Source organism: Pseudophryne corroboree, chromosome 9 (genome assembly GCF_028390025.1).
Source record: "Pseudophryne corroboree isolate aPseCor3 chromosome 9, aPseCor3.hap2, whole genome shotgun sequence".
Classification (NCBI taxonomy): Eukaryota; Metazoa; Chordata; class Amphibia; order Anura; family Myobatrachidae; genus Pseudophryne; species Pseudophryne corroboree.
The window spans coordinates 161443395-161457121 of record NC_086452.1 but is presented as its reverse complement, the minus strand read 5'-3'; the positions used below and the strand labels follow the sequence as shown (position 1 = coordinate 161457121).

General features: G+C 48.8%; 2 protein-coding genes across 10 annotated transcripts in view; one reads left to right on the top strand and one right to left on the bottom strand.

The window, feature by feature from the left end:
• The window catches only part of HFM1 (helicase for meiosis 1), a 984377-nt gene extending 978123 nt beyond the window's left edge, over positions 1-6254 (bottom strand). For 6 of the 8 annotated variants that reach the window (XM_063939912.1, XM_063939910.1, XM_063939915.1 and 3 more), the window contains exon 1: positions 5699-6254. The gene's annotated coding sequence lies outside the window, so the exon portion shown is untranslated. Of the gene's footprint in view, positions 1-5607 lie in introns of all 8 variants that reach the window. The other 2 variants (XM_063939911.1, XM_063939913.1) reach the window with 2 other exon arrangements.
• CDC7 (cell division cycle 7) overlaps positions 5816-13727 on the top strand; it is a 308046-nt gene continuing 300134 nt past the window's right edge. Inside the window, exon 1 of one of the 2 annotated variants that reach the window (XM_063939919.1) lies at positions 5816-6022. In XM_063939919.1, coding sequence (XP_063795989.1) covers positions 6001-6022 — 22 coding nt within the window. In that variant the 5' untranslated portion in view covers positions 5816-6000. The remainder of the gene's footprint in view (positions 6023-13727) is intronic. The other variant, XM_063939920.1, reaches the window with a different exon arrangement.

Sequence of the window (13727 nt, the reverse complement as noted above, 5' to 3'; positions counted from 1 at the left end):
CCACTTTCCTAGTGGAATGGGCTTTAACTGATTTTGGCAGCGGCAATCCAGCCGCAGAATGAGCCTGCTGAATCGTGTTACAGATCCAGCGAGCAATAGTTTGCTTTGAAGCAGGCGCACCAAGCTTGTTGGAAGCATACAGGATAAACAAAGAGTCTGTTTTCCTGACTCTAGCCGTTCTGGCTACATAAACCTTCAAAGCCCTGACCACATCAAGCAACTCGGAATCCTCCAAGTCAGTAGTAGCCACAGGCACCACAATAGGTTGGTTTATATGAAAAGATGAAACCACTTTTGGCAGGAATTGCGGACGGGTCCGCAACTCTGCTCTATCCGCATGGAAAACCAGATAGGGGCTTTTATGTGACAAAGTCGCTAATTCTGACACGCGCCTAGCCGAAGCCAAGGCTAGTAGCATGACCACCTTCCACGTGAGATATTTCAATTCCACCGTTTTGAGTGGGTCAAACCAGTGGGATTTCAGGAAACTCAACACCACGTTAAGATCCCAAGGTGACAATGGGGGCACAAAAGGGGGCTGAATATGCAGCAATCCCTTCACAAACGTCTGAACTTCAGGTAGAGAAGCCAGCTCTTTTTGAAAGAAAATGGATAGGGCCGAAATCTGGACCTTAATGGAACCCAATTTTAGGCCCAAAGTCACTCCTGACTGTAGGAAGTGAAGGAAACGGCCCAGCTGGAATTCCTCCGTAGGGGCATTCCTGGCCTCACACCAAGCAACATATTTTCGCCATATACGGTGATAATGTTGAGCTGTCATGTCCTTCCTAGCTTTTATCAACGTAGGAATGACCTCATCCGGAATGCCTTTTTCCGCTAGGATCCGGCGTTCAACCGCCATGCCGTCAAACGCAGCCGCGGTAAGTCTTGGAACAGACAGGGCCCTTGTTGCAACAAGTCCTGTCTTAGAGGAAGAGGCCACGGGTCCTCTGTGAGCATTTCTTGCAGATCTGGATACCAACTCCTTCTTGGCCAATCCGGAACAATGAGTATTGTTCTCACTCCTCCTTTTCTTATGATTCTCAACACCTTGGGTATGAGAGGAAGAGGAAGAAAAACATAGACCGATTGGAACACCCACGGTGTCACCAGGGCGTCTACAGCTATCGCCTGAGGGTCTCTTGACCTGGCGCAATACCTCTGTAGTTTCTTGTTGAGGCGGGATGCCATCATGTCCACCTGTGGCAGTTCCCACCGACTTGCAATCTGTGCGAAGACTTCTTGATGAAGTCCCCACTCCCCCGGGTGGAGGTCGTGCCTGCTGAGGAAGTCTGCTTCCCAGTTGTCCACTCCCGGGATGAACACTGCTGACAGTGCGCTTACGTGATTCTCCACCCAGCGAAGAATTCTGGTGGCTTCCGCCATCGCCACTCTGCTCCTTGTGCCGCCTTGGCGGTTTACATTAGCCACTGCGGTGATATTGTCTGACTGAATCAGAACCGGTTGGTCGCGAAGCAGGGTCTCCGCTTGACGTAGGGCGTTGTATATGGCCCTTAGTTCCAGGATGTTGATGTGAAGGCAAGTCTCCTGACTTGACCACAGCCCTTGGAAATTTCTTCCCTGTGTGACTGCTCCCCACCCTCGGAGGCTTGCATCCGTGGTCACCAGGACCCAGTCCTGAATGCCGAATCTGCAGCCCTCGAGAAGGTGAGCACTCTGCAGCCACCACAGGAGAGACACCCTGGCCCTGGGGGATAGGGTGATTAACCGATGCATCTGAAGATGTGATCCGGACCATTTGTCCAGTAAGTCCCATTGAAAGGTCCTCGCATGGAACCTGCCTAAGGGAATGGCCTCGTATGATGCCACCATCTTTCCCAGGACTCGAGTGCAGTGATGCACCGACACCTGTTTCGGTTTTAATAGGTTCCTGACCAGTGTCATGAGTTCCTGAGCTTTCTACATCGGGAGATAAACCTTTCTCTTGTCTGTGTCTAGAATCATGCCCAGGAAAGGCAGACGAGTCGTAGGAACCAACTACGACTTTGGAATATTTAGAATCCAGCCGTGTTGCCGTAACACTTCCAGAGAAAGTGCTACGCTGATCAGCAACTGCTCTCTTGATCTCGCTTTTATGAGGAGATCGTCCAAGTATGGGATTATTGTGACTCCTTGCTTCCGCAGGAGTACCATCATTTCCGCCATTACCTTGGTAAATATTCTCGGAGCCGTGGAGAGACCAAACGGCAACGTCTGAAATTGGTAATGACAATCCTGTACCACAAATCTGAGGTACGCCTGATGAGGTGGATAAATGGGGACATGAAGGTATGCATCCTTTATGTCCAGTGACACCATAAAATCCCCCCCTTCCAGGCTTGCAATGACCGCTCTCAGCGATTCCATCTTGAACCGGAACCTTTTCAGGTACATGTTCAGGGATTTTAAATTCAATATGGGTCTGACCGAACCGTCCGGTTTCGGTACTACAAACATGGTCGAATAATAACCCTTTCCTTGCTGAAGGAGGGGAACCTTGACCACCACCTGTTGAAGATAGAATTTGTGAATTGCAGTTAACACTATTTCCCTCTCTAAGGGGGAAGCTGGCAGGGCCGATTTGAGGTATCGGTGAGGGGGCATCTCCTCGAATTCCAGCTTGTATCCCTGAGACACAATATCTATTGCCCAGGGATCCAACTGGGAGTGAACCCACTTGTGGCTGAAATTTCGGAGACGCTCCCCCACCGGGCCTAGCTCCGCTTGTGGAGCCCCAGCGTCATGCGGTGGATTTAGTGGAAGCCGGGGAGGACTTCTGTTCCTGGGAACTAGCTGTGTTGTGCAGCTTCTTTCCTCTGCCCCTGGCAAGAAAGGACGCACCTCGGACTTTCTTGTTTTTCTGTGATCGAAAGGACTGCATTTGGAAATACTTCTTAGGCTGTGAGGAAACATATGGCAAAAATGTTTACTTTCCAGCTGTAGCTGTGGAGACCAGGTCCGAGAGACTCTCCCCAAACAAGTCCTCACCCTTGTAAGGTAAAACCTCCATGTGCCTTTTTGAGTCGGCATCACCTGTCCATTGCAGAGTCCACAGGACCATTCTGGCTGAAATCGACATAGCATTTATTCTAGAACCTAGTAGGCTAATGTCTCTTTGAGCATCTCTCATATAAAGGACTGCGTCTTTAATATGCCCCAGGGTCATTATATAGTATCCTTGTCTAAGGTATCAAGTTCCTCAGATAAGGTATCCGTCCATGCAGCTACAGCACTACACACCCAGGCCGACGCGATTGCCGGCCTCAGTAAGGTACCTGAATGTGTATAAATGGACTTCAGGGTACCCTCCTGTTTTCTATCCGCAGCATCTTTGAGGGTAGCCGTATCCTGTGACGGCAGGGCCACCTTCTTGGATAAGCGTGTCAAAGCTTTGTCCACCTTAGGGGAGGATTCCCAGCGTAATCTGTCCGTTGGCGGGAAAGGATACTCCATAAGAATACTTTTGGAAATCTGCAGTTTTTTTATCTGGAGATTCCCAAGCCTTTTCACATAACTCATTGAGCTCGTGTGAGGGGGGAAAAGTTACCTGCGGCTTCTTTTCCCCATACATATGAACCCTCCTGTCAGGGACTGGGGTTTCCTCTGTGATGTGCAACACATCCTTAATAGCTATAATCATATGACGGATGGATTTAGCCAATCTTGGCTGTAACTTTGCATCATCGTAATCGACACTGGAGTCAGAATCCATGTCGGTATCCGTGTCAATAACTGTGGATAGTGGGCGCTTCTGAGACCCTGTCGGCCTCTGCGACATAGGATCAGGCATGGGTTCGGACCCTGACTGTCCTGAGGCTTCAGCTTTTTCTAACCTTTTATGTAAGGAATTAACATTATCATTTAAAACCTTCCACATATCCATCCAATCAGGTGTCGGTGCCATCGGCAGAGACACCACATTCATTTGCTCCCGCTCTGCTTCCACATAGCCTTCCTCATCAGACATGTTGACACAAGCGTACCGACACACCACACACACAGGGAATGCCCTTTTTGAAGACAGTTCCCCCACAAGGCCCTTTGGTGAGACAGAGAGAGAGAGTATGCCAGCACACACCCGAGCGCTATATAACCCAGGAATAACACAGTAACTTAATGTTAACCCAGTAGCTGCTGTATATTGTGTTTTTAGCGCCTAATTATGTGCCCCCCCCTCTCTTTTTACCCTTTTCTACCGTGAACTGCAGGGGAGAGCCTGGGGAGCTTCTTCTCAGCGGAGCTGTGGAGAGAAAATGGCGCTGGTGAGTGCTGAGGGAGAAGCCCCGCCCCCTCGACGGCGGGCTTCTGTCCCGCTAAAATACATATCTTTGTGGCGGGGGCTCATACATATATACAGTGCCCAACTGTATATACGAGTACTTTTGCCAACAGAGGTCCATATGCTGCCCAGGGCGCCCCTCCCCTGCGCCCTCCACCCTTACAGTGACCGGAGTATGTGAGGTGTGTTTGGAGCAATGGCGCACAGCTGCAGTGCTGTGCGTTACCTCATGTGAAGAACGGAGTTTTCTGCCGCCGATTTCGAAGTCTTCTTGCTTCTCATACTCACCCGGCTTCTGTCTTCCGGCTCTGCGAGGGGGACGGCGGCGCGGCTTCTGGGATCGGACGACGAGGGTGAGATCCTGTGTACGATCCCTCTGGAGCTAATGGTGTCCAGTAGCCTCAGAAGCAGGACCTAGCTTCAAAGAGTAGGGCTGCTTCTCTCCCCACTGTCCTACGATGCAGGGAGTCTGTTGCCAGCAGAGCTCCCTGAAAATAAAAAACCTAACAAAATACTTTCTTACAGCAAGCTCAGGAGAGCTCACTGAACAGCACCCAGCTCGTCCGGGCACAGATTCAAACTGAGGTCTGGAGGAGGGACATAGAGGGAGGAGCCAGAGCACACCAGAATCTAAATTCTTTCTTAAAGTGCCCATGTCTCCTGCGGAGCCCGTCTATTCCCCATGGTCCTTACGGAGTCCCCAGCATCCACTAGGACGTTAGAGAAATAAAGTTTAAAAGAAACTGAAGAAAAATCCTGTGGAGCTCCCAGTGAGCATCCTCTCCTGAGGGCACTTTTTTCTAAACTGCCTGTGGGAGGGGGCATAGAAGGGAGGAGCCAGCACACCCACTTGAAGAAATTGAAAGTGCACCGGCTCCTTTGGACCCCTTCTATAACCCACCGTATTAAGTGAACCCCAGTATCCCTTATGGATGCCAAAGAAATCAAGATGCTGCAGTAGCGATAAACTGACCTGCTTCATGGCATCTCCTGCGCATGCACTGGCCTTTAATTTTTTTCTATTGCGCATTCGCGATTTTAACGGATGAGCTACCCAAATGTGCATAATAATATCAATGGCGATAAAGATAGATATGATTTTCATGGTTATTTTATTAGCATTTTTTTTGGGTGGACATGCACACTGCAATGAAATATGTGAATTTCATACTAGTAAACAGGTGTACACACAACACACAGCCTGAGCCCTCGGTGCTCAGCAGACCTGGCCATAACCCTCTTAATTTTGTATTCCTGTGGTAAAAGATCTCAAAAAAGATCTCATAAGCGGCCACATTATCAATTAGGAGACAGAGGATGTTTCCTACCATGCAAGCCGTAACCGGCGGTGAGCTGCCGCCCGGCCGGTGTTACCTGTCCCCCCACACAGAGAGCCGTCTTATCATTAATTGTTATTACCAGCAGCGAGCAGCTTCCATTACACGCTCAAGCGCCACTGTGTGACGTTCTGACTGACTGGGACTGACATTCGGCAGCTGTAACCCCGCCCTTTGCCGTCAGACGTCCATCGGGACGCGGCTATTGGACTACAGGATCTCGTTTGCGAAGAGTCGAGCAATCAGCTGCGTGCCTGGCCTGAACTCCCCGCCCCCCTTGCTCATGGCGGGAGCTTTCTATTAATTCAGAGAGTACGGATCCGGAGTGTAGCACTGCTGACTGACTGCTGGCGGCCGGTGCGCGCTTACCGGTTGTCGGTGACCATGGTTGGCACCGACGCGACAGGTGAGTGGGATGTGGCCGGTCGTGTCGGCGGCGTGCTGCAGCTCATAGGCTGTGTATTGTTAGGGTAGCGGTTGGTTCTATATCGGAGGGGCTGAAGGGACCTTGTGACGTATTGAGGGGAGGAGCTACGTCACCAGGGGGAGGAGCTACGGGCGAACAGGGTACCCGAAAAGTACGCTCGCCACGCTTCGGGCACGGTGGCTCGCTTCGCTCACCACCTAATTACTAAAGGTAATAGTTGGTGGCCATAGGCGTGCGCAGCACATTTTATTAGGGGGTGCACGACTGGAGTGGCGTGACTAGCATCGCCTACTGGGCTAGAGTGTGTGAGTATATATATACATACATACATACATACATACATACATACATACATACATACATACATACAGTGGTCGAAGTGGAAATTGTAAAGTGGGGTATGGAAAAGTGAAGGAATGACCACTCAAAAGGGGACGTGTCCTTCAGTATAGTTTGCCACATTACATACCCATTATACACATTATGCATCACAATAGTAGGACCTCTTATACTATCTAGTACTGGTGCCCCTTTCACTTTATAGCACACGGTATGAGCCGAAATTCACATTATACCACACAGTATGAGCCGAAATTCACATTATACCACACAGTATGAGCCGAAATTCACATTATAGCACACGGTATGAGCCGAAATTCACATTATAGCACACAGTATGAGCCGAAATTCACATTATAGCACTCGGAATGAGCCAAAATTCACATTATACCACACAATATGAGCCAAAATTCACATTATAGCACTCGGAATGCGACGAAATTCACATTATAGCACACGGAATGAGACGAAATTCACACTATTGACCCGGCGCTACTATTTCAAATCTGCCGGGGACCCGGCAGCCAATACATATATATATATATATATATATATATATATATATATATATATATATATATATATATATATAGTTACACACACACACACACACACACACACACACACACACACACACACACACACACACATTATATATATATATATATATATATATATATATATATATATATATATATCTATCTATCTATCCTCCAAATCAGTAGGCACTCCAAATCAGTATTCCCAGATAACTGTTGTGGTGCACAGCTAACATTTGGATACAGAAACAGCGAACAGCGGCACTCCTAACGGACTTGTAAATGAGACAAGACACCTACAGTAGGTCTGATAGCGAAGTTTCGGATTTTACTTCGTCCTCAGGCTACAGGTGCATCTTTACCTGTAGCCTGAGGACGGAGTCAAATCCAAAACTTCGCTATCAGACCTAAGTGTCTTGTCTCATTTACAAGTCCGTTAGGAGTGCCGCTGTTCGCTGCTTATATATATATATATATATATATATATTTCTCTGACGTCCTAAGTGGATGCTGGGGACTCCGTCAGGACCATGGGGATTAGCGGCTCCGCAGGAGACAGGGCACAAAAGTAAAAGCTTTAGGATCAGGTGGTGTGCACTGGCTCCTCCCCCCATGACCCTCCTCCAAGCCTCAGTTAGATTTTTGTGCCCGGCCGAGAAGGGTGCAATCTAGGTGGCTCTCCTAAAGAGCTGCTTAGAGTAAAAGTTTTGTTAGGTTTTTTATTTTCAGTGAGTCCTGCTGGCAACAGGCTCACTGCATCGAGGGACTTAGGGGAGAGAAGTGAACTCACCTGCGTGCAGGATGGATTGGCTTCTTAGGCTACTGGACACCATTAGCTCCAGAGGGAGTCGGAACACAGGTCTCACCCTGGGGTTCGTCCCGGAGCCGCGCCGCCGACCCCCTTGCAGATGCCGAAAAGTGAAGAGGTCCAGAAACCGGCGGCAGAAGACTTTTCAGTCTTCATAAGGTAGCGCACAGCACTGCAGCTGTGCGCCATTGTTGTCAGCACACTTCATAGCAGCGGTCACTGAGGGTGCAGGGCGCTGGGGGGGGCGCCCTGGGCAGCAATGATAGTACCTTATTCTGGCTAAAAATACATCACATATAGCCCCTGGGGGCTATATGGATGTATTTAACCCCTGCCAGGTCTCAGAAAAACGGGAGAAGAAGCCCGCCGAGAAGGGGGCGGGGCCTATTCTCCTCAGCACACCGCCATTTTCCCTCACAGAAATGCTGGTGGGAAGGCTCCCAGGCTCTCCCCTGCACTGCACTACAGAAACAGGGTTAAAACAGAGAGGGGGGGCACTTATTTGGCGATATGACTATATATATTAAAATGCTATAAGGGAAAAACACTTATATAAAGGTTGTCCCTGTATAATTATAGCGTTTTTGGTGTGTGCTGGCAAACTCTCCCTCTGTCTCCCCAAAGGGCTAGTGGGGTCCTGTCCTCTATCAGAGCATTCCCTGTGTGTGTGCTGTGTGTCGGTACGTGTGTGTCGACATGTATGAGGACGATGTTGGTGAGGAGGCGGAGCAATTGCCTGTAATGGTGATGTCACTCTCTAGGGAGTCGACACCGGAATGGATGGCTTATTCAAGGAATTACGTGATAATGTCAACAGAGACGGCCGGCAAACAAAATAGTACCTGTCCAGGCGTCTCAAACACCGTCAGGGGCTTTAAAACGCCCATTTACCTCAGTCGGTCGACACAGACACGGACACTGATTTCAGTGTCGACGGTGAAGAAACAAACGTATTTTCCTTTAGGGCCACACGTTACTTGTTAAGGGCAATGAAGGAGGTGTTACATATTTCTGATACTACAAGTACCACAAAAAAGGGTATTATGTGGGGTGTGAAAAAACTACCTGTAGTTTTTCCTGAATCAGATAAATTAAATGAAGTGTGTGATGATGCGTGGGTTTCCCCCGATAGAAAATTATTGGCGGTATACCCTTTCCCGCCAGAAGTTAGGGCGCGTTGGGAAACACCCCTTAGGGTGGATAAGGCGCTCACACGCTTATCAAAACAAGTGGCTGTACCGTCTCCAGATAGGGCCGTCCTCAAGGAGCCAACTGATAGGAGGCTGGAAAATATCCTAAGAAGTATATACACACATACTGGTGTTATACTGCGACCAGCGATCGCCTCAGCCTGGATGTGCAGAGCTGGGGTGGCTTGGTCGGATTCCCTGACTAAAAATATTGATACCCTTGACAGGGACAGTATTTTATTGACTATAGAGCATTTAAAGGATGCATTTCTATATATACGAGATGCACAGAGGGATATTTGCACTCTGGCATCAAGAGTAAGTGCGATGTCCATATCTGCCAGAAGATGTTTATGGACACGACAGTGGTCAGGTGATGCAGATTCCAAACGGCACAAAGAAGTATTGCCGTATAAAGGGGAGGAGTTATTTGGGGTCGGTCCATCGGACCTGGTGGCCACGGCAACTGCTGGAAAATCCACCGTTTTTACCCTAAGTCACATCTCTGCAGAAAAAGACACCGTCTTTTCAGCCTCAGTCCTTTCGTCCCCATAAGAGTCATATCTGCCCAGGGATAGAGGAAAGGGAAGAAGACTGCAGCAGGCAGCCCATTCCCAGGAACAGAAGCCTCCACCGCTTCTGCCAAGTTTCTCAGCATGACGCTGGGGCCGTACAGGACCCCTGGATCCTACAAGTAGGATCCCAGGGGTACAGATTGGAAAGTCGAGACGTTTCCCCCTCGCAGGTTCCTGAAGTCTGCTTTACCAACGTCTCCCTCCGACAGGGAGGCAGTATTGGAAACAATTCACAAGCTGTATTCCCAGCAGGTGATAATCAAAGTACCCCTCCTACAACAAGGAAAGGGGTATTATTCCACACTATGTTGTGGTACTGAAGCCAGAAGGCTCGGTGAGACCTATTCTAAATCTGAAATATTTGAACACTTACAAAGGTTCAAATCAAGATGGAGTCACTCAGAGCAGTGATAGCGAACCAGGAAGAAGGGGACTATAGGGTGTCCCGGGACATCAGGGATACTTACCTCCATGTCCCAATTTGCCCTTCTCACCAAGGGTACCTCAGGTTCGTGGTACAGAACTGTCACTATCAGTTTCAGACGCTGCCGTTTGGATTGTCCACGGCACCCCGGGTCTTTACCAAGGTAATGGCCGAAATGATGATTCTTCTTCAAAGAAAATGGACGACCTCCTGATAAGAGCAAGGTCCAGAGAACAGTTGGAGGTCGGAGTAGCACTATCTCAAGTAGTTCTACGACAGCACGGGTGGATTCTAAATATTCCAAAACCGCAGTTGTTTCCGACGACACATCGGCTGTTCCTAGGGATGATTCTGGACACAGTCCAGAAACGGGTGTTTCTCCCGGAGAAGAAAGCCAGGGAGTTATCCGAGCTAGTCAGGAACCTCCTAAAACCAGGAAAAGTGTCAGTGCATCATTGCACAAGGGTCCTGGGGAAAATGGTGGCTTCTTACGAAGCGATTCCATTCGGCAGTTTTCACGCAAGAACTTTTCAGTGGGATCTGCTGGAAAAATGGTCCGGATCGCATCTTCAGATGCATCAGCGGATAACCCTGTCTCCAAGGACAAGGGTGTTTCTTCTGCGGTGGCTGCAAAGTACTCATCTACTAATGGGCCGCAGATTCGGCATTCAGGAAGGGTCCTGGTGACCAGGGATGCCAGCCTGAGAGGCTGGGGAGCAGTCACACAGGGAAAAAATTTCCAGGGAGTGTGATCAAGTCTGGAGAATTCTCTCCACATAAATATACTGGAGCTAAGGGCAAGTTACAATGCTCTAAGCTTAGCAAGACCTCTGCTTCAAGGTCAGCCGGTATTGATCCAGTGGGACAACATCACGGCAGTCGCCCACGTAAACAGACAGGGCGGCACAAGAAGCAGAAGGGCAATAGCAGAAACTGCAAGGATTCTTCGCTGGGCGGAAAATCAGGTGATAGCACTGTCAGCAGTGTTCATTCCGACGCCCGGGAGAGTGGGGATTTCATCGGGAAGTCTTCCACATGATTGTGAACCATTGGGAAAGACCAAAGGTGGACATGATGGCGTCCCGCCTGAACAAAAAACTGGACAGGTATTGCGCCAGGTCAAGAGACCCTCAGGCAATAGCTGTGGACGCTCTGGTAACACCGTGGGTGTACCAGTCAGTGTATGTGTTCCCTCCTCTGCTTCTCATACCCAAGGTACTGAGAATTATAAGACGTAGAGGAGTAAGAACTATACTCGTGGCTCCGGATTGGCCAAGAAGGACTTGGTACCTGGAACTTCAAGAGATGCTCACAGAGGACTCATGGCCTCTGCCGCTAAGAAGGGACTTGCTTCAGCAAGTACCATGTCTGTTGCAAGACTTACCGCGGCTGCGTTTGACGGCATGGCGGTTGAACGCCGGATCCTAAGGGAAAAAAGCATTCCGGAAGAGGTCATTCCTACCCTGGTCAAAGCCAGGAAGGAGGTGACCGCACAACATTATCACCACATGTGGCGAAAATATGTTGCGTGGTGTGAGGCCAGGAAGGCCCCACGAAGAAATTTCAACTCGTCGATTCCTGCATTTCCTGCAAACAGGAGTGTCTATGGGCCTCAAATTGGGGTCCATTAAGGTTCAAATTTCGGCCCTGTCGATTTTCTTCCAGAAAGAATTGGCTTCAGTTCCTGAAGTCCAGAAGTTTGTCAAGGGAGTACTGCATATACAACCCCCTTTTGTGCCTCCAGTGGCACTGTGGGATCTCAACGTAGTTCTGGGATTCCTCAAATCACATTGGTTTAAACCGCTCAAATCTGTGGATTTGAAATATCTCACATGGAAAGTGACCATGCTGTTGGCCCTGGCCTCGGCCAGGCGAGTGTCAGAATTGGCGGCTTTGTCTCACAAAAGCCCATATCTGATTGTCCATTCGGACAGGGCAGAGCTGCGGACTCGTCCCCAGTTTCTCCCTAAGGTGGTGTCGGTGTTTCACCTGAACCAGCTTATTGTGGTACCTGCGGCTACTAGGGACTTGGAGGACTCCAAGTTGCTAGATGTTGTCAGGGCCCTGAAAATATAGTTTCCAGGACGGCTGGAGTCAGGAAAACTGACTTGCTGTTATCCTGTATGCACCCAATAAACTGGGTGCTCTTGCTTCTAAGCAGACGATTGCTAGTTGGATGTGTAGTACAATTCAGCTTGCACATGCTGTGGCAGGCCTGCCACAGCCAAAATATGTAAATGCCCATTCCACAAGGAAGGTGGGCTCATCTTGGGCGGCTGCCCGAGGGGTCTCGGCTTTACAACTTTGCCGAGCAGCTACTTGGTCAGGGGCACACCCTGACTGAGGAGGACCTGGAGTTCTCTCATTCGGTGCTGCAGAGTCATCCGCACTCTCCCGCCCGTTTGGGAGCTTTGGTATAATCCCCATGGTCCTGACGGAGTCCCCAGCATCCACTTAGGACGTCAGAGAAAATAAGAATTTACTTACCGATAATTCTATTTCTCGTAGTCCGTAGTGGATGCTGGGCGCCCATCCCAAGTGCGGATTGTCTGCAATACTTGTACATAGTTATTGTTACAAAAATCGGGTTATTATTGTTGTGAGCCATCTTTTCAGAGGCTCCGCTGTTATCATGCTGTTAACTGGGTTCAGATCACAGGTTGTACAGTGTGATTGGTGTGGCTGGTATGAGTCTTACCCGGGATTCAAAATCCTTCCTTATTGTGTACGCTCGTCCGAGCACAGTATCCTAACTGAGGCTTGGAGGAGGGTCATGGGGGGAGGAGCCAGTGCACACCACCTGATCCTAAAGCTTTTACTTTTGTGCCCTGTCTCCTGCGGAGCCGCTAATCCCCATGGTCCTGACGGAGTCCCCAGCATCCACTACGGACTACGAGAAATAGAATTATCGGTAAGTAAATTCTTATTATATATACACACACATATATATATATATATATATATATATATATATATATATATATATATATATATATATATATATATATATATACATACATACATACATACATACATACATACATACATACATACATACATACATACATACATACATACATACATACATACATACATACATACATACATACACATATATATATATATATATATATATATAATTATGTATGTATGTATATATATATTCAGGTTCTCTGGGGCGGATTGCTGCTCCACTACTCCATGCAAAAAGAACCAGGCGGCACTCCACGGATTTTTAAACCAGTAAAAATGTATTCAAATTGATTCAAGGCATTACATGCATAGGGGACACTATGCATGTGGACACTATACCTTGGAAGGAGGGCACCCCGGTGGTCGCTAAATGGACAGTGAGTGCCACTATCACGTGTGTATGTATGTATGTATGTATGTATGTATGTATGTATGTATGTATGTATGTACCCAGACACATTTGAATACAGGTGAAATGCCTTACTTTTATTAAAAATACACTGCTTCATATGCTGCTCTGCCCCTGCACTTTGTGGTGGCGGCTAGAGCATGGTCCTGGCTCAGTGGTGGGCTGGTGGCGCAGTGCCCCGGAGTCTGACCAACTCCGCAAAGGAACATGGGAGGAGAAGCTGCTGCAGCCGGGCATGCGCAGCAGCCCTCCTCCCGGAGCGGCCGCCATATTTGTTAGGGGCATCATACACTGACTGCCCCATCAGCTGTGCCGGCGCCGCATTGTACCCTCACCGGCGCTACCGCAAGCGGCTCTGCTCAGATGTGCGAGTGCAGAGCCGCACGCGGCGCCAACCATCGGGTATTAAAGCAGACATCAATATTCA